The following is a 25,068-nucleotide window of genomic DNA, read 5'->3' as shown; positions in this document are numbered from 1 at the left end:
TGTATCTTTTTCCGATGGAAGGACGTGGAAGACAGTATGTCCGGGTTGCGTGGGGTCCTTCATTCTGCTGGCTGCTTTGCCGAGACGATGGGAAGTGTAGACGGAGTCAATAGATGGGAGGCTGGTTTGGGTGATGGACTGGACTACGTTCACGATCTTTTGTAGTTGCTTGCAGTCTTGGGCAGAGCAGGAGCCATTCCAAGCTATGATACAACCGGAAAGAATGCTTTCTTTGGTGCATTGGTAGCTTGGAGTGTGTTGAAGGGGGCATGCCAAATTTCCTTAGCCTCCTAAGTAGAGGTGTTGGTGGGCTTTCTTAACTAGTGTCAGCATGGAGAGACCAGAACAGGTTGGTGGTGATCTGGACACCTAGAAACTTGAAGCTCTCGACCACTTCGTCCCCATTGATGTAGACAGGGGCATGTCTGCCACTACACTTCCTGAAGTTGAAGACTATCACCTTTGTTTTGTGGACATTGAGGGAGATTGTCATTGCACCTGCTCAGATTGTCTGTCTCTTGTACTCTTCTCTACATCGCTTGAGATCCAACACTACTGTGTTAAACGTGAAAATAGAGTTGGAGGGGAATTTGGCTGCACAGTCAGATGTGCAAGGATTATAGTAAGGGGCTGAGGACACAGCCTTGTGGTGCACTGGTGTTGAGATGATTATGGAGGTGGTCTTGTTGCCTATCCTTACTGATTGTGGTCTGTGGGGTGAGGAAGTTTAGGATCCAGAGGGAGGAGCCAAGGTCCAGGCCATGGAGTGGAGATGAGTTCCGTAGGAATAATGGTTTTGAAGGCTGAGCTGTAGTCAATAAATAGGAGTCTGTTATCAAAGTGTTCAGGGTTGAATGTAAGGCAAGAGAGACGGCATCTGCCGTGGACCTGTTGCAGTGATAGGCAAACTGCAGTGGATCCAGGTAATCCAGGAGGCTGGAATTGATTTGTGCCTTCATAATTATGGATGTCAGAGCCAGACAATTGTCATTAAGGCACACTGCTTGGCTTTTTTGGGTACTGGGATGGTCATCTTGAAGTAGATAGGGACCTTAGATTGGTGTAAAGAGAGGTTGAAGATGTTTACAAATGCCGCTGCCAGCTTTGTGCTGTTGAGGTTTGAGAAGGCTGTTCTGACATCTGCAATGGTGACGTCGGATACAGGTATGTTCAAGGCTTCTTGGTGGAGGGCATACTCTTGCTGACCTCTTACTTAAAAGAGGCATAGAATGTGTTGAGCTTATCAGGGAGGGGTGCATTGGTACTGGTGATTTTACCTGCCTTCACCTTGGAGCCAATCAGCCTAACCAGGGTGGAAGGAAACCTAAAACAGAGAATGTGCAAACTACACAGACACCCACCCAAGGCTGGAATTGAACCCAGGTCCTTGGTGCTGAGAGGCAGCAGTGCTAACCACTGCCACCCGTTTTGCTGCTGTTAGTTAAGCTCATTTAGTGAACCCATGTTGTCCTGTTATCCTGGGGTTAAAACAGTTTGAAAGAGCTATAACTTGTCAGTAAACCAGGAGATAAAAGAATCGGGATCCATCACCTAGTGAACCTAACACCACCAAAATGTGTGGCAGTGGTTAACATTGCTGCCTCAGCAGCAGAGACCGGAGCTCAATTCCAGCCTTGGGTCTCTGTCTGTGCGGAGTTTGCACATTCTCCCAGTGTCTGCTGGGTTTCCTCTGGGTGCTCTGGTTTCCACCCTTACTCTAAAGACATGCAGGTTAGGTGCATTGGCCATGTTAGATTGACCCTCAGTGTCAGGGTAAATAGGTGGGGTTACAGGGGGCGGGGATTGTGGTCAGTGTGCCAAATGGCCTCCTGCACTGTAGGGATTCTATGAAAACAGTCAAATAAGAGATGAGAGCAGTAAAGCTGAAGAGTGACATAGTGATTTAGGATTGGTTGCAGTAGGCGGCAATACTGGTCTGATGACATGTTACTGGAAGATGGTTTCTGCTAGCCAGACCCAGAATAAATCATTCAGAACAACGCAGGAAGAACTTCTCCAGACACATGGGAATGGAAGTTGTAAACTCTGTAGTGAATAGAAATCCACATAGACATTGAAAGAAATGGTGCCTATATGTAATATATGGCAGAAGTACAGAAATGTACAGCAGAAAGGAGCTGATATCTATTGGAGGTACCAACCAGACCATGGCACACTGGGAGCAGATTTATTCACACACAAGACTTGAATCCCTCAAATATTTTGTTTGCACCAAGCGTCTCAGCAGTACAAGATCTATTCACTGAGCAAGACATTCCTGAAAGAATATGCAATGGAACCAATTCACTTCCAGATAATTTGCTCAACAGTATGGGTTCAACATTACCACCCAAGACAAGGGCTTATAGGACACTTCCAGATAACCCTGAGGACGGGCCGAGGCACAAAGGGATCCCAAGCCTTATCATTGATCCACACCTCTCAAGGACAAGATTGCCTTCAGAGATGCGAGGAACTCTGCCAAGCAAAATGCTCCCTCAGAGACCAGGAGGAAGGCAACAATTCAAACGCCAAATCCCTGTCCAGGTTGCTGAAAGGACAAACTGTAAGGATCCAATCAATAAAAACCAGGAACCACGTGAAAGTTATTGGTGAAGACGAGACTCCAAGTCACACGTCAGACTGAAACCAGCAAGTCCACATCTGTGAGCTGGAAAAGCAACTAACTAGCAAGACATCAACAGTATCACCAAATGGGGAAACATCAATGTCACCATAGCAATATCAAGCACACTGTGCCAACACTGATGAATGACAAATCTACAACAGGGGCACAATATTCCACCACAAGAGATCATATTTTGGAAAGAAAATTGTTAATATCTTTAGTTTAGAAAGTTAATGATTTGAATAGTTATATTGGTAATGGCATTGAATTTTTTAAAATAGGAATGAAGAGTTACGAGAATGCACATCGGGGGAGGGTCACATTACTGCACTGTGCAGCAAGGTGACAGCATTATCTACCACCAGCCACATGGAGAAATGCAAGAAAATGGGTAAAGAATGATTATTTCTAGCTTATGGGAAACAGAAGACACATCAGGCAAGTGTTTTAAAATTCAGCTCAAGAGCTAGTTTTCCTTGTGTCAGAAATGCTGACAGTTACAGTTGTGTGAGTGTACGACAACCAAACGATTTCCAGGGTGCCAATTTTGTTCTCCAGTTAGTGACACTACCTGGGAGGATGTTAATGGAGTGCGACACAGGCACTGACGATTGCAATGATTCAAGCAGCTAATTAACAAATGGCTGCAGTGATTTTTTTTTGCATCATTTCACACATTGTCACTTAACCCATTTAACAATATTTTTCTAACAATCATGCCATTTTGGCTGTACACACAACTGGCCAACATTCTGCATGCGCAAATCCAGCACCTACACATCCATAAAGTGCTAATGCTTGGATATTATTGGGAACCCCATGCAATTTTCTAATTGCAGTGTTTGAATACTGGCATTATATTAATTTAACCTTCAGTAGGCAAAAATAATATTTTTAACATTTACCAGCATAGAAATGCAATATATATATTTTTAAACAAAAAGAGAAAACCCTGCTATCACCACAAAGAGTTACTTTCATATAGACACAAGCTGTGAAAGCAAACCTAAAAAGACCCAGGCTGTAAAGGGTATCCCTCAGCAACTAAGCACAAAACATTTTCCAATAATCTATAAAAAAAGGACATCATGGCATTTCAGAAATTTTTAATTTACATTTTCAGAATACTTAACATTTGTTTTGGCTGGTGCCGTGCATCTTGTATAAATAACAGTATATTGTACTATTTATTCAGCCCTTTCTAGAAATGTCTCCCTCTGGCAATCTGCAGGTCAAAAACTGGACCTCAAATTGCACAGATGTGCACTAAAACCTGAAGCTGTTTTATTTGGCAGGAGAACATATTCAAATCAGAAGCGTTAACCTTATCACTATGGTCGATCAAAGTTTAATGGCCCAACTGAATATTGGGTAGACTTTTCCATGCTGCTACCTCTTCTCCCCTCCCCACTCAGAATGTTTCATGAGGTGGCGCACCATTGGCCAATCTAGTCCCACCATTGTCCTGGGGTTTAGCCTTGTATGGACACCTACCCCACCCTTGCCACTACTGGTCAACTCCTGCCATGGGTTTGCCATCAACAAGCCCAGAAAACCCCACAGACCGCAACAGCCAGAAAATTCCAGCCATCATCTTAGTCAATTCTGCTGCAGATAAGCAGACATTTGGAGAGCAGAACTGTGTTCAAAGTTAAGCAATAGTATTACCAAGGGAGGAAAAGCAGCAATCATACAAGGTGGATCAAAATATAGTAACAGCGAAATTAAGGTTTACAGCAATCCTCATTAAGTTGGCAAGAAAACCCCAAATACAAACTCCTACATCTCCTACAGGAGTGTTAAAGTCTACTCCCAGCACCATCTGTCAGAACTGCATTCAGATTTATGTCGAGAGTTAATTGCAAGGAAACAGGCTTGATCTACAGATTCTTGAAACAATATTCATAGATGGAGGGGAGGCCCTGGCCCCCCCAAAGTCCCATTGCAAACCAACCCCGTGAATATCATAAATAGGTGTTAGCCTTACTCAGCTGGTAGTCACCTCCGAATTGCCAGAGGCAGTGGGTTTGAGCTCCACTCGAGCCTTGGGTGTATATTGAAGTTGACACTAATGAATTGTCAAGTGCCATATGGTCTGGGCTGTGTTTGAGCTCCACTTGACGCTTGGGTGTATTGACACTTATGAATTGTCAAGTGAGGAATGGCATTACAAATGGCATGTTTGACCGGATGCCCAACACAACAGGAAGGTGGTCATGGCAGACCCAGGACATTACTACTTGGTATCCTCAGGGTAGAGCACTAGGCTAAGCCATCTTCAGCTGCTTCAAAAACCTTCCCTCCTGTCCAACATCAGAAATGGAGCTGCTCACTCATGATTGCAGTGTTCAATACCATTCAAGGTTACCCAGGCTCTGCCTCCAAGCAAGACCTGGGCAACACAAGCCCAAGCCAGTAAGTGGCAAATAACATTGTGACCATTTCCAGCAAGAAAAACCCAACCATTTCTCCAGGATGCTCAAACAGCTTAATGACTACGGAACCCCAACACCCGGGGGGATGACCAGAAAGTGAACTAGACTAGCCATACAAATACAATGGCCACAAGAGGTCAGAGGCTGGGGATTTTGTGGCAAATAATTCTTCTCTAATGCCTGTCCACTATCAACATGGGTTTAAGTCAAGGAGTGGTCAGTTGAAATACCCGTCACTCGCCTGGGTGTGTGCAACTCCAATACTAGCTGCTCAACAATCCAGGACCAAGCAGCCTGCTTAATTGGTAACAGAGTGCACCATCTACAAGGATACACTGCAGCAACTCAAGACTCCTTCAACTGCACCTTCCAAGCCATAGACCTCTACCATCTAAAAAGGGCAGCAGATGCATGGGAAAACCACCACCTGCCTCCCCTCCAAGCATTATCCTGACTTGGAACTATATCACCATTCCATCAATATCACTGCGTAAAAACTTAGAATCACCTTGCAAACAGCACTATCTATATGCCACGTGGACTGCAGTGTTAAGAGGATGGCTTACCACCACCTTCGAGAGACAGATTGGCAACAAGCTGGCCTTACCAATGATGCTCAAACCCATTGAAAGAAAAACAAGTCCAATGCCAAACTCATAACATTATGCAATAATAGTTCCTGGAGCCTGTATCCATTAAGCAACACCAACGATGGTTCACTCAGTCTTTTAACTTCTATTCATGGGATCTTACTGTGCACAAGCTGTCTGCCACTTCCCAAAACTACATCATCTCTGACTGACCAGCTTTGGGACAGGAGGTTTTGAAGGTCAGTTATCTAATTGCTAGTCATTACTTGTTTTCCTTCCTATGGCACCTGCAAGGATTTAAAAACTCTCATCTGAAAAGTCATTGACGGGGGTGCAATCCCGACCAGCTTTTGAAACAAGCCTGCCTGAAGGGGATGACAGGCAGAAAGGGATGGTCACAACTAAAGCGGTTCATTCACCTACCCAAATACTGGTGAATGGGCATCAAAATTCACTTCAACCAGTCCAGGCCAACTCTAGCACTCAGCTAATCTCAGAGTGGCAGCAAATGCACTGATCAAAGACTGAACTTGGGGAGCTCGTGTTCTGCATGACATTTAACCCCAGTCAACTGCGAAAAGCCTTAACCAGCCAAGGGTTTTATCCATTTAGTTAATCATCTCCGCCTGACCTGGAGAGAGTTTATTTTCCATCAACCAGCAGGGTATTGGAGACATACTGGGATGGCACAAACACAGCATTTAGACAATTATTTCAGTTGTTAGTGCACCCAGTGAAAACTGTTAGCCAAACACACACGACATCAGTTGGACCTTTTGTCAGCACAGAAACAGGCCATTCTTTCCAACTGCTCTCTGCTGGTATTTATGTTCCTATACAAGTTCCATTTGTGCATTCAAACATTAACATACGAACAGACATTTTACACATGTGCAGCACTTCCTAAACCCACACTTTGAAATGAGAATTAACACTGAAAAAGACCAGATTGCACGGAAGCAGAAATGTACAAACCATTTATTCCCAAACAAAACCGCAGCAAAATCCAGATTCCTTCACAAACATCTACTTAATTGCTTCTCAAATAACAGGACCAAGTGATCAAAGTATTCACTTGCATTAATCTTGCATTGACAAACTTAATATCTTCGTAACTAACTGACTCATCCCTGTATGTGGTCTTTGAGATTAGTGTTGGTCAGTGAAAATGCACTGGCACAGAAACGCTACAATCAGAAACCTTTGCCATTACACATTACCACTGTGGTGGGAGAATTTGTTCGAGCTCCGACTGGGGGCTCAGAACTGCAGAGACAGAAACACACGGGAGTCCAAGAGTCCACACCCAAAATTGGACCCTGACACCAGTCGTCAACTGGATGGCACAGCTTCATTGTTAACCAATAGGCTTGCAGGGATGGGCAGGATAAACAGACATGTCTTACTTCCTACCTGCAGATAGGCATTTCAAGAAAAGGTTGTGGCAGGTGCTTTTTCTAAAACAGGTATTAGGTCAGTGCTATCTGCTAATGAGGAATTTCCAGAGTGGCCGTCTTAAAAGTCAGTTGTGTATTTTTTGGGTGCCCTTGGGGCACAGGTCAATGGTTCCTTTTGCACTCGATATTCACCCAATTAATACAAGCATCAAAAGCTGTGCCAGCCTCAAAGTACAAGGGATCAAAAGATAAAGGAGCAGACTTCACATTTATAACACCTTTATTACAGAAAAGCACAACACAAAAAGAACCAAGCTATTCAAAACAATGAGCATTAGAGGAGAGAGAGATGGAGGAGAGAGACCGGTTTAGGGAAAGAATCTAAAGTTTAAGACAGCCAAGAGCATAAAGAGTCAATATTGGGAAAATGCAGAGTTCCAGTTGTGCAGTTTAATACTGAATGAGGTTAGATAGGGGTGAAGCCATCAAGTGATTTAAACAGTAGTGGTCAGCCCTGCTGCCTCAGCGTCACAGACCCGGGTTCAATTCTGGCCTTGGGTCACTGTGGAGTTAGCACATTCTCCCCGTGTCTGTGGGTTTCCTCTGGGTGCTCCAGTTTCCTCCCACAGTCCAAAGATGTGCAGGTTAGGTTGATTGGACATACTAAATTGTCCCTTAGTGTCAGGGGACCAACAGGATGAATATATGGGGTTACGGGGATAGGGCCTGGGTAGAATTGTTGCCAATGCAGGCTCAATGGGCCAAATGGCCTTAGCACTGTAGGGATTCTATAAAACATCAGGGTGAGTATCAGGGCAAATTGAAAGGTGATACAGGTCAGAATAAGAAAGGGGTTTGCATGAGCACCAGTACATTAGATAAATTTAGTAGCACAAGTAGGTTTACATCAACACTGCATTAAAGTTACTGTGAAAACCCCCTAGCTGCCACATTTTGACGTCTGTTCAGATACACAGGGAAAATTTAGCCTGGCCAATGCACCTACCAGCACGTCTTTCAGAATGTGGGATGAAAGCGGAGCACCCGGAGGAAACTCATGCAGACATAGGGAGAATGTGCACACTCCGCACAATGACCCAAGCCGGGAATCAAACCTGGGTCCCTGGTGCTGACAGACAGCAGTGTGAACTACTGTGCTGACCCAAAGTTTATGGAGAATGGATGATCAGCAAGGAAGGCAATGAAATAGTTCGGTCAGAGTAGTTAAGGCATGGATGAGGCCTTTCACAGCAGATGGGCTGAGGCAGGAGCAGAGGTGGAAATTGGCCATTTTAGTGATGGTACAAATGTATGATTGGAGCTCAACCCGGGGCTAAACATATGACATCAACGATGCGAAGGCCAGAGTAGAAGCAGCAAGGGAATGGAGTTCGATGTGGTGACCAATGACATTGGCATCAGTCTTCCAATATTTAGCTTGTCAATCTGACACTTTAGAGACAGTGGGAAGGGGCCCAAATAAGTGGTGGTGAAGAGCTGGGTGTAGTCATCATACAGGTGGAAACAGATGAGTTTGGGAGGATGTGGCTTGGGGCGGGGGGGTGGAAAAACAGCACAGCCAACAATATGGAGACAGGAAGAGAAGCAATTGCTATCATAACATAAGAAATAGGAGTAGGCCATCTAGCCCCTCAAGCCCGCCCCACCATTCAATAGCATGGCTGATCTGATAGTGGTTTAGTTCCACTTACCCGCCCGCTCCCCATAACTCTTAATTCCCTTATAGATCAGAAATCTACCTGTGACAAACATATTTAACAAGGTAGCCTCCACTGCTTCAATGGGCAGAGAATTCCAGAGATTCACTACCCTCTAAGAAGTAGTTCCTCAACTCTGTTCTAAACTGACTCCCCCTTATTTTGAGGCGGTGTCCTCCAGTTCTTGTTTCCTTTCCAAGTGGAAAGAATCTCTCTGCCTCTACCCTGTCTAGCCCCTTTATTATCTTCTATGTCTCTAAGATCTCCCCTCAGCCTTCTAAACTCTATCAATTCACTGGCTACCATTAGGAAAAATAATCCAGGTGGAGAAGGGATAGTTTCCCTGCATCAATCACACAGGAAGTCATCTGCATGTGTTGAGGGCAATTTCGGTACTGCGCAAGGATCAGCCTTGAACATGAAGCTCTAGGAAAGATGGACATGGGTTTCAGAAATGACATGTTCAAGAATGAGGGGGGGGGGGGGGGTGTTGGAGGGGGGATGGCAGTTTGCAAGAACAGAGGGATCACACTTTGCTTTGAGTTGGGAGGGAGAGAAGGTCTAAAAATAAAAATGTCAGTTAGTTGTTGGATTGAGGGGGGGACTGCGCATTCCAAAAATACAGGGAAGGTGTTAGGGGGAGGGAGAGATGCAAACTGGAACTGTAGGTGGACAGTGATACAAGTAACCAACCCATGATGCTCTCATCTGTGATTGTGATTGCTAGGTTAGGAATAATGACTTGAGAGATGGCGAGGTCAAGGGGGTGGCTGCAAATATGGGCTGGGGAGCTTACTCGAGGGGGAAATTAAGGGAGGATAAGATGGCAGTGAAGAGCAAATGAATTACAAAAGAGTATGAAATCACTGAGGCTAAGCAGTGCGATACAGATAATGAGGGGAAAATAGTGAATACAATCACATTTTTGTACAGTACTTGGGTGGAAAGTGAGTGATAAGATGCTCAGACAGTGTCAGAGGAGAAAGGTGAGATTTGGTTATAAAAGCACCAGCAGTCTTGACTGCATTCTCCCAGTGTCTGAGTGGGTTTATTCCAGGTGTTCTGGTTTCCTCCCACAGTCCAAATATCATAGAATCCCTACAGTGCAGGTGGTCATCTGGCCCATCTAGCCTACACCAACAATCCCACCTAGGCCTTGCCCTATTTTTCCTGCTAATCCCACTGACACTTAGGCAATTTAGCATGGCCAACTTACCTAACCTGCACCCCAAATTGGACTGTGGGAGGAAACTGATCTGGGGGATACCCACGCAAATATGGGAAGAGCATGCAAACTCCACAGTGACCCAAGGCAGGAATTGAACCCAGGTCTTTAGCACTGAGGGAGCAGTGCTAACCACTGTGCATATTATCCATGGTAAATGCATGGTGTAACATAATTATTAGGATACACAAAACCTGGTTAAAACAGAGGATAGTATACAGGAGGTCATGAAAGTCAGAGGTCTCTTGGTACAAGGTCAGCGTGGATTGCAGTCAACATGTCAATCTGATCAAAAGAAATATATCGCATATACAATTCTATAACCGAAGTAAAAACACATTAAGATCTGTTGGGGGGAGGGGGGGGAAATACAAAAAGAGGAGGAATCGTCAATTTGAAGGTCGATGGATTGAATCGCCAAAAAATTTAGAGCAGCTTCAGACATTTTGGAAATTGGAAATTCCAGTTTTAACCAAGTTCACCCGGAAAGTTTGAGAGTTATTGCAGTTTAAAAATAAAAACTGCAGTGTGTTGACTGCTTCAAACTACGTTATCCCCGTGGGTGAGGAGTCAAATTCAGATTTATTCTGCATGTGCCACTTTTGACTTGGATAACAGAAATGGTTTTGGGGTACGTGTCATCCATCTTCCAACCCTGATCTACATTCGACATAGCCGTGCTGAGCATCTGATATACATTTTAAGCAATGCTGCCACTTAGATTAAAGCGATAGAGGTTTTCTATGCAAATATTAACGTCGGTATCATTCAAGGGAGGTTGAAATTGGCTCAACGGCCATTTAAACATTTGATGCCAAGTGTTAAAATATTTCCTTTCACTTGGAGAGTCATCCTCCTTCAACAAGTTATTTATCCTGGATATATAACAAGTATGCTTTGCGAATAAAGCAATACCAAGTACTGTCTTTGATACAAAAATCCCAAATGAGACAACAATGGCCATTTGGCTCTCAATATTTCCTGCCAGTGAAAATGGAATGCTGTTTCAATTTTAAATTCAGGAGTTGGCACTGAGAGAAAGCGTGAGTATTAAGCTCAAAGTACAAATAAATGTTGCGAATATTACGGTAGAATATTTATCTATGACCTAGAAGCATCTAATTTGAAAGCAAACATTCAGATTTGGAAATTTAGATGTGGGACATCTTCACAGTTATGGCAATGCAGAGTTTACACTATTTTCACTGGACAATATACAGCAAAACACAGGTTGAAAAGAATGAATACCACTTGGCGACAAATCGGACTATAACAAAAGGCGTTTCACTTCAGCTAACAGTTGAAAAGAAATTTACTTAGAATTCCTCTCAACTTACAAACGTGCAGCTAAAAAATATCCCCATTTTCTGCAAATTCCAATGTACAGCCTTAATTACCAGCGCCAAACTAAATCAACTACTTGAATGGACTCAGATTGGGTCAGTTCCAATTAATTTATTCAATTCAGACACTTATTGCACTGCATCTGACCCTCGAGAAAAATATTCCTCAATGCTTGTCTATAGCCGAGAGCCACAATAGGTTTTTTGGATGCTGGTACTAGAATGGTAATAAAGCACAGGCCCACATACGACAAGTGGGATTTATAGGCTCATGTCATCCAGATCTGATCCCATTTACTTTTCTTCAAGATTTAAAAATATGTTTTGCCTACAGAAAGCGCAACGATAAAATCTAGCACTGGGGGTTAAATTTGAGCAAAAGAATTTGGAGTAGCCAAATTTCAAAGTTAAGCATTAAATATTCAGATGGCACAGGGAGTTAAAGCCGTCAGACATTACAATATTGTTTTTTGTCCCCCTCATTGCTAGTTTAACATATCAAATTCAAAAAGGTCAATTTGAGACAGACCATAAAATGAGGAAACCAATGACGTGCGCTTTGTTTATTGAGAATAGAGCAAGTTGAAGATATCTCTACAGTTTTACCAGAAAGCTGTGAGATCAATACACAACCTTGGAACGTGAATGATCGGCCTGCTTATGCATTAGAGGAATGCGCGTTTGATTTTAAAAAGTCAAATACAAAAGTTAACATATAGCTAGAAAAGTATCTGCAAGGTTTCCAGAGCAATTGTTGGTCATCGTCAACAATTACCCATACATTTGCCCACTAATTCCAGAGTCACATCATGACTAAAATGAGTTGTACAGAATATAAACATTATGCAGTTATTGGGAGCGAAAAGAAATTGGTGCAACAATTGGCCATTTGTTTTCAGTATGGATTAAAAGTAATTTGTCATGGTCTTGCTGCTAAACCAGAACACACCTACGCCACGGTACCGCCACTGTAGTCAAATATCAACTATTTCCCCTACCAACTACCGGCTAGTTATTTTGCTGCAATTCCACCCATAACTGCAAGTTAAAATGATCTAGTTTACAGGGCGGGTGGGGAAGAGAAAACATCTCCCATACACAACTGTTATGAGAAGGGTGGGGGAAATATCCACAACACTGCAGCAGACCCATTTGTGCTTCAGTCTGCCCAGGCCTCATCAACTAAAAGACGGTGCAAAAATCAAGGCAAGAATGGGCAAATAGCAAAGAAATACAGATGCTCAACTGATAATATTACTCTGAACCAACAAGGAATTGAGACTTAAAAATACATCAACTATCCATTAGTTTTGAAAAGTAATTCCAAGGCATTGAAGGAAAACCAAGTTCCATGCAATTGAGTCAGTGATGGGCAAACTAGGCTAGTGGGTAACCCTCCATCTCAGAACTGCAATATTGATAGTTGGGCTTGTTTACTAACCAGGACCCTACAAGATTAAATACACACCAAATATTTCATAACGAGTTGCAGAAAATGCTTAAAATCAATGTCAAATAGTAGAAACAAAAATATTTACAGTTGTCAGTGCACAATCAACATGCACATCACTTGCCCTTACTTTATATCCATATTACTTCAGTCATACTAGGCAGAATAAAAAAAGCTACATGGACAGGAATCAGCAGAGTGTGGCAACCTTGTGCGCGCCACTCAGAACCCAGATGGGCTGCATGTGACCCAGGGCTACCCCCCCCCCCCTCCCCTCAAGTCCTCTAAAATGTGTTCAGTGGCTTTTTGCTCTACAAGCAGAGAGAAAGAACCATTCTGCGCAACATTGTCTTAAAGTGTAGCTTTTAAGCACATCACTATTCGTGTAATGTGGAAAACACAAGATAGGAATTAGGAGCAGAAGTAGGCAAAAAAAAATCAGCCCCCAGAAAAACACCGCCACTTTCTACCTGGAGAACACAAGGAGAGGTACAAACAGTGGCCCGCTGATAAACGAACGACTCAAAAAATAGAACATTTTTCATGCAGTCGATTTTTTGAAGGAGGGAACACCCTCTAGAGGGCAGCGCAGTAGCTTTGGAGGCTAAAGTTACCAAGTGCTGCAGAATTTCATTGAAAAATAAAAATCAATTTTAAAAAGTTCCACTGTAGCCAAGGTTACTTAAAACTAAACACAAGGCTGCGGAGATTAAGTACTGCGAAAAGCTGTGACCTATATATTTATATAACATATAGGAAAGCAAATAACTTCTCACTCATTTTCCTCAATTCAACGTTTTAACTATTCTAACTTAGTAGCGGTCAAAGATTGAAAAGGGGGAACTCAGTACAGATTACTTGAATAAAGACACGTATTATTTTAGATGGTCTTTATGTCCTGAATGGACCGGAGGCGCGGGGGGTGGGGGAAGAGGGACAGTACAAAGGTAGAACATAGTACAGGAAAAAATACATGTATCGGTTTTTATTAATGTAGGGTTAATTCTAAGGGGAAAATCAGACACACCACTGACAAAATCAACAGCTTCCTCACCTACTCAGTCACCTCCAGGATTGGCGATCAGATTCTAGAATGTCCTATCATTCCAAAGCCACAAATGTTCCCAAAACATGAAATGAATGAATGAAACCAACCCAAGGAGGTTTTAGGTTAAGCCTTTTAGTGTTGACAAAGGGTCATCTGGACTCGAAACCTCAGCTCTTTTCCCTCCTTACAGATGCTGCCAGACCTGAGATTTTCCAGCACGTTCTCTATCGGTTTATGGTTTCTCTGTGCCCCCTCCCGCCCAGAGAGCCCCCTCAGTACCTCAGATAGTCTCGACGGCAGAGGATGAGGTTTGCCTTGGTGTACAGCGTTGATCCCACCTCGCCCAGGCGGCAGTCACAGCAGGCACATTTCAGGCAGTCCTCATGCCAGTACTTATCCAACGCCTTGAGCAGGTAGCGGTCCTTAATCTTCCGGTTGCAGCCAGCACAACCCTTCGGCTTGGTGTCTGGCTGGGCTGAGAGCATTTGTATACCTAGGCGAGAGAGAGAGAACGAACAGGTAGAGGGGGAGAAAAATCAGTTACTGACAGCAGAGTGGTGAGTGTGTGCGCGCTTCTAGCTTGCAGCGTTAAGCTAATCAATTGAATATTCAATTTCCATCTAGACAATGTTCTGTATGAAGTACGCAAAACCATAAAATGCTGCTGTGTCTCCTGTCTGTAGGTTCCAGAGAAGGGGGGGGGGGGGGGGGGGAGCACAGTACCCTACACCAGGGGGGAGGGCAGCTCCAATTGTGGTCTCCTAGCGGGAGGTCTATTCAGGGTTTATGTTGTGCCCCCCCCCCCAATTCTCCTGGCAAGGGGCAATTTCTTTCCATGTGGCATTACAGGAGACATGACTCGCTCACATACAAAAATCACCCGACCGATTGGAGCGACAGTAACGGGACTTGAACCTCTGCTCAGGAGAAATCATTTGCTTCTCCTAATCCCCGTCCTCAAAAACTTCAATTCCCCACTCCACCTTACTGCATTGAAGCCCAATTGGCCTCCCGTGTTACAGAGAGTGGATCTAGCTTTCCTCACAGTTCAGTACGTTTTTTGAGTCGAGACTTGTGTTTTTTTTTTGGGGGGGGGGTGATTTAATTCCCATTTGCCTCAATGGGAAATATCCTTCCCAAGTCGCATTGAGATCTTACAGACAGACATGTTCAAAAGATGTCCATTATATGGTAGAAAAAATAGCTCTAAAGAGCCCATTAGCGAGAGATCAGATCAAAACTGCAATTACCACATTGTCCTCTTCCCCCTCCCCCCCCATCTCCTTTCAATAGCTTCACACAAATATCCATCTGAGAGAAAGCAGAACTTCTAAATGAAGGGTTAGGCACGGACCACAGTGTTTACATTGAGTAATGGTTAGAGCCACTTCATTCCATTCAGACTGTGGCCAGTTAAATTGCTTGGATTTCGTGGTGAACTAGAGTCCACGGTTGACTTCCTCCATTCTCTTACCCTAGTACCACGGAACCACCCAGAAACAGCCTCAATAGTTAACAACAGGGGAGAAAGAGGGGGAAGGGGGAAGAGAAGAGGGGAGAACGAGAGAGAGAAAGTGTCGAAACTCATTACCAGCCACCGGATTAGTAAGGAGTTCCCATTCCCCAGAATATATTGTTTCATAGCGGTTCCCAAGCGGATTGTTAAAATAGCTTGTACCAGGGGATAGATAGATAGATGGATTTGGGCGGATTGGGAGTCGAGACAGTTTGGGGGGGGGGGGGGGGGGGAGAAAATCGCTGAGACAAATTAAAAAAGGGTTTTGCCAATATACCAAACACAGGCATTAGGTCGCCGAGGGATGGCAAACAAAAGATTTTTTTTTTTAAAAAGAGAAAAACGCTGAAAGCCGAGATCAAGAACCGTTTCTCGCTCTTGTCCTCCGACGGCTCAGGGATAACCCTAGACAACAATGCAAATAAATGTCCCCAGTTCTTCCTTTGGGGGGGGGGGGGGGGTTGCAAAAAGCTTTTTAAACAGCGGAGCTGGGAACCAATTTGATTCCCTCTCTCTCTCTCCTCAGATGCAGCTGTAAGGCTGAGAGATACTGACATTTTTCCACTCTTATCAGTTTAATTACAGTTTCCATGGCAGCAAAGTGCTGGTGCTTGGCAAAGGCCAATGAGAGATTTACAACAGCAAAGCCCAATTTCTGATGCAACCAGCATACAAAACAGAGAGAGAGAGAGAACCCCACTTTTACCGTTAACAGACCCAATCTAGGTGCTAATGTCCTTTCCTCAAGATAGAGACTGAAGGTAGCAATTTAAACCTGACAACGTTAATTGCCGGGAAAAGAGGTCATCTTTCAGAAAACACTAAGTAGCAGAAAGCGCCACGCTGCTAAATACAAGAAAAATAGACATTGTAAAAAAAAATTAGAAGCTCTGTCTTGAGAGCCGTTCACATTTCGGATCCCAAACCCAACAAGATCTAGAAAGGACACGGTTTGCAACCTTACCAAAACTTTCCTTTTTTTTCCCTCCCTCTACCGGGTTGATGTTGAAGGGGCCCCGGTTAGCAATTCCTCCCCCGAAGAGGTGGGCTGTCGGCGGGCAGGGTGTAGGGACAGCCGCGGACGCTCATTGTCCACACACACACTGCAGAAACACAGCGCACCTTCTACTACCAAGCTGCTACTTACAGACCCAATTCTGTGTGTATGCGGCGAGTGTATGCCAGTGACACAGCCACATGCGAGTTTTTTTTTGGCGGGGTGGTGGAGGGGGGGCGGCGGTGGGTGGGAAGAGAAAGAAAAAACAAAAATTTCCGCTTTAATCTCAATCCACCCCATTTCCCCCGCCCCCCGGGTGCTGCATTACAATAGCAAGACCTCCTGTGTTTCAACTTAAAATAACACCCCAGACAGACAATGTTAACTAGTGGACAAATCAACTTAAGCACATACCATAACTACTCCACGCTCGCGGAAAAAAGCATCAAGTTCGAATCAGAAAATATATACACACAGCTGGGAAAAAAAAAACACATTCACTTACCGTCCCTATTAAACATGAAAAAGAAACCGGCTCCAAATGCTCAGGGTAACGGCGCGTACTTCCTTCCAAATACAAGGTCAAAACACTAGAAGGGTCCGGAATGCACTTGCACCGTTAAAGTTTAAGATAATGAGGTCCTTAAGGAGCTGCTAGTAATTGAGTTGGGCGCAACTCAGCTACAGGTGTCTGGGTATCTGCAGCGTAACCTTTCCCAGCGCCGAGTGATGGAGGACAACTTACCTATCAGCTTATGAGAATTGTCCTAAACGAATTCAGCTTCATCATCTACAAATTCAATCCTTCGCCAGCGAGACACAATGCAGTAAAAGGTCATTCAATTATTAGCGAGGAAGCACGGCTGTGAAATGCACACACAAAGCTCTCAGTCAAAGCACACGGCAGCGCTCCCCGTACTTGGGAAGGGGGGTTTTAAACACACACTCTCTCTCGCTGAGTCCAAGCTATGGGACGGATCATGCCTCAATGGCCAATTTCCCCCAATGGGTGACATTTACAACCAGCCTTGCTTGCAGCCACAACCACACGCAGTCACACAACACTCCCCTTACAGAACAGTAAAGCCATCAGAACCAACCTCTCCGAGTTCCTCCAGTACCAGAGACTGTGGATTAATGAGCGCTTTCCTATTGATTTGACCGTTTGACGAACAAAAAAAGTGTAGCAAGGTGATCCCCCCCCCCTCCCGTTTCACAAAAAACCCTTTCACCCCTATCTACAAATTGCTGTGAAATATCTATGCCTTTTGTTAGCCAATATACAGCGAGAAAGGAAATGAAAAAAAACAACAAAATAAATGGAACAGCTAATGAGAACAATTAAATTAATTATATTCGAGAAGATGAGTTTTTTTAAAACTATGATCTGCTACCCCTCGCTCGCAATGACTGTTCTGTAATTCATGGTAACTGATTAGTGCATCTATGCAAATCTTTGTTTGAATCATTCAACTAATTAAATGATAGGATTATTCTTCTGCCGACAGTGACATCATTTCCCAGTAATTAGTACTGTATTTAGACCGTGGCAATAGATTCTTAGTAACACCAAGTGAGTTGCAGACATTGAACCACTTTTTCACACGCCTGTGACAAACTGCACCCCCCCCAAAAAAACCCTCCGATTATATATTGTTCTTTCGGAGAGGGGAATAAAATGCCACAACCACATTTGATAAGAAACATACAGGAATCAATAGTTAACATTCAGCTCCATGTCATTCATTTGTCTCTCTCCCCCTCCCCTTCCCACCACACACAAAATGTAATGATAATTAGATGGATCATAAAATGCTCTTCTTTTCATTATAAACTGATGAAATGCATTAAAGCTGACAGGGTATTACCTGACAGTAATTAGGTTTTGTCATGAATTAAATTATTTGAATGCGGACTATCTTCCCCAATCATGCAATTTTCAGGGATTTTTTTTTGTCAAAGACAGAAAATAGCATTTCTCCCCCCCCCCCCCCACTTTCCATTCTTCACAATCATATGAATAATTCACAAAATCATCACAAACCATACAGTTGAAGAGGCCCACCACTTAATACATTGCACAGATGTGATCATCAGTGATTACCAGCGATGAAATACTGGTACACACAAAGTGATTTGGTGAACAAGAGGTGGAATTTAATCATCGGCTGATATTCTCCAGATATTTAAAAAAACACCAATTCATAACCTTCATAAATTCCTCCCACCATCACCCCCCACTTTTCCCATTTTCAGAGGAATTTGTGCACTTATTCCCTGGATCAAACTGACAGCTTGCTTTTTAACTAGGCAAACATTTTTTTCCTTCACAGTGGGTAAATTAAGTGCTTAATTGAAGACTCTCAAGAAACCCCCTTTCAAAAAGAACTAAAAGGAGATGGCTGTTTCCTACTTGTAAAATGTCCCAGCCCAAGCTCAAAAAACAAAATCCATTGCAAGGTCCCCCATTCATCAAATAATGCACTAATCCCCTATTTTACCAGCATTTAAAAGAAAATCAAATGTACCGCACAAGACAATTATTCAACTCACCTTATATTAAATCACTGCTGAGGGAGTTAAACAAAAATGTTCACGTTTTCACTTTTTCCCTGCTGCACACTAATGCGTTGTTTTGAGGTCTTCCCTCTTCCTTAATAAAAAACAAACAGAAATCCTATGCACACAAATAGAAATAACAGACAACAGGGTGCTGTGGAGGCAAGAATTAAGTGTTGGGTTTTTTCACCCCTCTTTAAAAAAAAACACCTCAGTTTCCAAGGAAGACAGAAAGAGAGCAAATTTCTTTTCATGGGAATGACGGCAGAACCAGTTACTTGTTCCTTCTAACCGCGACAGCAAGGATGAAAGGGCCACCTGTCTGTCTCTCTCGCGCTCTCTCTCTCTTCTCTAGCTGAGCACAAAACCGGAGTGGGCCAGCTCCTTTCCTCCAGTATTTAAGCACCTCACCAGGTCCCTAGTTAGCAGCTTCCTTCAGCTCATCCAAGAAGCTGACAAGTACTGTTAGAGGAGGCTGTACATGTTGCTCTAATGGACCTCATTAAGTTCTACTTACAGATGTTCTCTTAACATAATTGATCTGTGGTGAGTTGAGAGGACTGCAACTTATTCCCCAGCCCCCAATTACGGTTGGGTAATTAGATCCCCAACCTCCAATTTTTCACATTCACCCTTCTAACATTCCAAAATATCAAAGTATCTCTTTCTCACAAAGCCCCCCCTTCCCCCCCGCCTTACCGGACTCCACTCGCTCATAGTATTGACAGTTAGATCTGCTAACCTTTGTAGTGACGCCAGTTTTAATAGCACATTCAGTTCACTGACAGAGCTCCATCATTTTTTCCCCTTCCCTTTCACTTCCTTTCTATTCCACTCTGATAACAAAGGGAAAGATAAACTAACTTTGTATAGTTTGTACTTTTTGATAAAAGCAACTAATGATCAGCCTTGGCAGGGGAAGTTCTGTTTTAATGTCTTTTTTTTCCAAAATCTGTTTTAATTCCTCAGATAGAAACTTTAAGGAGCAGTGAAGGAGAGAGGTGCTGCTCTGAAACAGCAAGGAGAAAAAAATACCACACACCTGGGACAGATGAAGCCAAACCAATGCTTTTATAATGCCAATCAGCAAGGCTGTTATCATCCTGCTAATTAGGAAAGCAGCCTAAAACAGAGAGCACTTTGGGAAATGGTAATGCTATGGTTTTGCACTTAAAAGGGGGAGACATTTCCTCTACTGTAGAATCCTGGATTGGCACTGACAATCCTTTCACTAATAGATAAGGTTCATTGTGTACCTTCTTTTCCTCAAACAAAAGGGAAGATGTGGCCAAAGAATTTTCCGAAAGAACTTTGATAGTCTCCAAGGAGGCAAAGGTCGGAGCACATCACAAAATTGGTGAAGTTAAATTTCAGTCAGAATGAAGCAACTCTATATCCACTGTCTGCGTGTACTGCTGGTCTGAACATTCATGCTTGTCAAAAACAGATTTGTCAAATTTAGGGGCACATGCACATTTTTGCTGGTTAAGGCCTCATCAGGGTCATTAATGGTGAACCCATGTAGCACTATACACTTAAGAGGGAGGCTGTGGCATCGTGGTAATGTCACTGGACTATCCAGAGATCCAGGCTAATCCCTCTGGGGAACGTTGTGTTCAGATCCCAGTGTGGCAGGTGGTGGAATTTAAATTTAATTAATAAATCTGGAATGTAAAGCTGGACTCAGTAATGGCAACCATGAATCGATTATTTAAAAAAAAATCATTTGTTGGACACCGGTGTCGCTGGCTGGCCAGCATTTATTGCCCACCCCTAGTTGCCCAAGGGCAGTTGAGAGTCAACCACATTGCTGTGGCTCTGGAGTCACATATAGGCCAAACCAGGTAAGGACGGCAGATTTCCTTCCCTAAGGACATTAGTGATCCAAATGGGTTTTTCCGACAATCGACAATGGTTTCATGGTCATCAGTAAACTTTTAATTCCAGATTTTTTTTTAATTGAATTCAAATTCCACCATCTGCCGTGGCGGGATTTGAACCCGGATCCTCAGAACAACAGCTGAGTTTCTAGATTAAAAGTCTAAAGATAATACTATCGCCTCCCCATTTAAAAATTGATGTAAAAACCCATCTGGTTCACTAATGTCCTTTAGAGAAGGAAATCTGCCGTTCTTGTTTGGCCTACATGTGACTGTAGATCCACAGCAATGCGATTGGCTCTTTAATGGCAACTTAAATGGCTTAGTACATTGTATCAAATTGCTACAAAGTAGTAATAAAGAAAGTAATCTTTTTGGACCACCCAGCATCAACCTACGCACTGGAACTGAGAATGGCACTCTCAGCCCTGCGTCACTGTTCCTTCCCTGCTGTTGGGTGTAGCTCCTAAATGTCCCTCCTTTAACTTTGTGGGTGTGCCTACACCTCAGGGACTGCAATGTTTCAAGAAGGCAGCTCACCATCACCTTCTCAAGGGCAATTAAGGACAGGCAATAAATGCCGGTCGAGCCAGTGATGCCCGCCTTCTGTGAAAGAATATAAAAACTTCTGTGGGAGCATCAGAGTGAATATAAGACTTCTGATTGTATTGAGCATATTAAAGAGAAACCTTTCAAAGCCTCATCACTTCAACAGGGAAATGAATAATATGGATGTATATTCATGGTTCAAAGAAGCTTCGTGTCATGACCATTGGTAGGAATACTGCGATGAAAGAGGAGAGGTCAGCTCAGGTATAGAGAGGCTCAGGAGATGTGCAGTGCACAAGTGCTGCACCAAGCTCAAGGTCTATGACAAGAAAATAGACTGTCTGTACATAATGGAGGAGAGGTGCATGAGCTGACTTGGAATCATACTTGAGGGACAGCACAGTGATATGAGATATGCTAACTGGTCTATATGGACAAACGTTCACTGATTTGTACAGTCCTCTCTTGCCGGAAGCACTAAAGATCACCAGCACCTTAAAATGCTTGGACATTGGGACAATCCAGACGCACATTGCAAAGATCTCGGGAGTCAACTAGTTCCAGCGCACAGTTCTTTCTGAAGACTTGTATTGTTACAAACCTAGCTGCATACATCTCAATAGCAAACACATTTTTTTGCTTTCTCCAACATAAGTGCCATCATTAACAATATACATCTTACACCAACACCCACAACAATGCAAGCACCCTGATCTTTACTGGGTTGGGATTTCCAAGAGGAAAGAGGACTCTGTGTGTGCGTGTGTCCGTCCGTCCATCCCTGGGGGCGTGGGGTGGATACTCTGCACCAGAAATCACAATGCAAGAATAGGTAGGCCTCCTGTATCGTAGGGTAGAGAATCCAAGGTCTAGGATGAGAGGGTTATAGAGCAGTTTAGACAAAGGGCAGTTTCGGGGGGGGGGGGGGGGGAGTGGGGGTGGTTGGTGAGATGATAGTGGGAAGGGGTCAGAGAGACACTAGGCCAGACCCACATTCTGAGTTTCAGTGATTGTGATCATGGTACTTAAAAGTTTTGAAGTTTATTTATTCGTGTCACAAGTAGGCTTACATTAACACTGCAAGGTTGTGAAAATTATTGTGAAAATCCCCCAGTCGCCACATTCCAGTGCCTGTTCAGGTACACTGCATGGCCAATGTACCTACCAGCATGTCTTTTGGACTGTGTGAGGAAACCCACGAAAACACTGGGAGAACGCGCAGACTCCGCACAGACAGGGAATCGAATCCGGGTCCCTGGTGCTATGAGGCAGTGGTGCTAACCACTGTGCCACCATGACTTCTGATCACTGGCAATGGACTGATCGAATGGAGGGGACAGGTTTTCCTATCATTGTCGGGGGAAACGCCCTTCCTCCTCCTGGAACAACAAGTACACCTCTGTCATCCAGCAGTTTTTGCCTCCCTTTAGCTGCCAGGTTTCTGGAAGCCCCGGAAATCCATTTAGCCAGCAATGCAGCTGGAGGAGAGGGAAAGTCTGAGCCATGCAGTCCGATTAAAATGTTTCAGTGAGTGACTGGCACCTGTGAGCAATGCCTTTATGTCCTCCTTCCTTAAAACAGAAAAGATACAACCGAATACGCAGAGAAAAACATAACAGTTCAGCAGACATCATGGTGTTAACACAATCCTTTAGATGCTTGAATTGATCAATAAGATATACAATATGCACCAGATGAGATCTACAGAATTAGACTGGTTTGCTGAGTGCTGCACATTATTGCCACGGACAGAAGCCCCACCAACCATCCTCAAGCCGTGGAGGGCCAGGAGAGTAATGTACAGGAGCAGGCTGGCCAGTATAGACAGGGAAACAGGTCTAACTGCCCAAACCTGTTAATGATCTCTGTAAAAGGGCACTGGTACTTTCGATTGGACACATCATAGAAATCATAGAAACCCTACAGTGCAGAAGGAGGCCATTCGGCCCATCGTGCCTGCACCAACCACAATCCCACCCAGGCCCTATCCCCATATCCCTACATATTTTACCCGCTAATCCCTCTAATCTACGCATCCCAGGACACTAAGGGGCAATTTTAACCTGGCCAATCAACGTAACCTGCACATCTTTGGACTGTGGGAGGAAACCGGAGCACCCGGAGGAAACCCACACAGACACGAGGAGAATGTGCAAACTCCACACAGACAGTGACCCAAGCCGGGAATCGAACCCAGGTCCCTGGAGCTGTGAAGCAGCAGTGCTAGCCACTGTGCTACCGTGCCGCCCCGACACATCTCTACAATCACAGGTTGGCTACTTGTTTCATTTATTTAGTCGTGACTGTGCTTTGCTGTATATGTTTTGTTCAGTCACAGCAGGCTTATGTTGATGTTTTGTTGATGCTTATGTTTTGGACTAGAATTTGTCCCTTGTTGGATCAGAACTTCTTCCTTTTGCTAATGGAGATCCTGATCACAAAATGCTTTTCTGGTGGAGAATGTAACATTGCCATGCAATAAAATCGGAACGCGCTGGAAAAACTCAGCAGGTCAGACAGCATCTGTGAAGAGAGAGAAACAGAGTTAACATTTCGAGTGCGTATGACTCTTCTTCGGGAGTGTTTGGAATTCTGGTTCCGAAGAAACATAGAAACCCTACAGTGCAGAAGGAGGCCATTCAGCCCATCGAGTCTGCACCAACAACAATCCCACCTCGGCCCTAACCCTGTACCCCCGCTAATCCCTCTAACCTACACATCCTGGGATACTAAGGGGCAATTTAGCATGGCCAAAGCAACTAACCTGCACATCTTTGGACTGTGGGAGGAAAGCAGAGCACCCGGAGGAAACCCACGCAGACACGGAGTGACTGTGCAAACTTCACACAGACAGTGACCCAAGCTGGGAATTGAACTCAGGGTCCCTGGTGCTGTGAGGCAACAGTGCTAACCACTGTGCCACCGTGCTGCCCTGGTCATAGTCAGATCTCATGCAGTTGAGACCCTAGGACAATGTGGCGCTCATGAAGACGATGGATTCCTCTATTTGCAGTCCAACAGCTCCCACTGCGTCGGGGAGTTCCACCAGATGTCCACACATTTTCTCCTGATCTGACAAATACTGTGCCCCAAAAGCTGACTACTGAGGCTTCATGATCCTATCCACTGTGCATCATTGTGACTTGCCCCCATACTGGATATTATATTGTATATAAGTCATATTGGATTCCAAATGTTAATTCTGTTTCACAGACACTGGCAGATCTGTTGAGTTTTTCCAGCATGTTCTGTTTTGATTTCAGATTTCCAGCATCCACAGTTTTTTGCTTTTATTTTAGAATCGGTAGGTAGGTGGCTGTATAGACAACTGGCGAGGCGCAGGAACCCCAAGTCTCGTGTGGGCAGTATGGTGGCACAGCGGTTAGCACTGCTGCCTCACTGCAACAGAGCCCTGGGTTCAATTCAGGCCTCGGGTGACTGCGTGGAGTTTGTATGTTCTCCCCCATCTGCATGGGTTTCGTCCAGAATAGGGCCTGGGTGGGATTGTTGCTGGTGCAGGCTCGATGGGCTGAATGGCCTCCTTCCACAATGTAGGGATTTTATGATACTATGATGTAATTACGTCACACTTTTCTCCTGGCTTTCAGAAACAGCTGTCAATAATGCAGGGCCGTGAGATGGTGCAGGACGACTGTATGGGGCCACTTCGATTCTTTTTGCTATTTCATGCATGCCATGACTGAGGGAAAATCCTTAAAACCCCCAACAGAT

The 25,068-nt window shown here is 44.1% G+C and overlaps 1 protein-coding gene across 2 annotated transcripts in view; it reads right to left on the bottom strand.

The window, feature by feature from the left end:
• The window catches only part of lmo3 (LIM domain only 3), a 63,066-nt gene extending 46,197 nt beyond the window's left edge, over positions 1-16,869 (bottom strand). Inside the window, exons 1-2 of one of the 2 annotated variants that reach the window (XM_078234700.1) lie at positions 16,854-16,869; positions 14,115-14,328 (exon numbers count right to left, since the gene is read on the bottom strand). In XM_078234700.1, the coding sequence (XP_078090826.1) occupies positions 14,115-14,328; positions 16,854-16,869 (230 nt within the window). Of the gene's footprint in view, positions 1-14,114; positions 14,329-16,315; positions 16,329-16,853 lie in introns of those variants that run through there. The other variant, XM_078234701.1, reaches the window with a different exon arrangement.
• Between the last annotated feature and the right edge of the window lie 8,199 nt (positions 16,870-25,068).

Source organism: Mustelus asterias, chromosome 19, assembly GCF_964213995.1.
Source record: "Mustelus asterias chromosome 19, sMusAst1.hap1.1, whole genome shotgun sequence".
In the NCBI taxonomy this organism is placed as follows: domain Eukaryota; kingdom Metazoa; phylum Chordata; class Chondrichthyes; order Carcharhiniformes; family Triakidae; genus Mustelus; species Mustelus asterias.
Note: the sequence above shows the minus strand (reverse complement) of the source record. Positions and strands in the feature narration are given on the sequence as shown.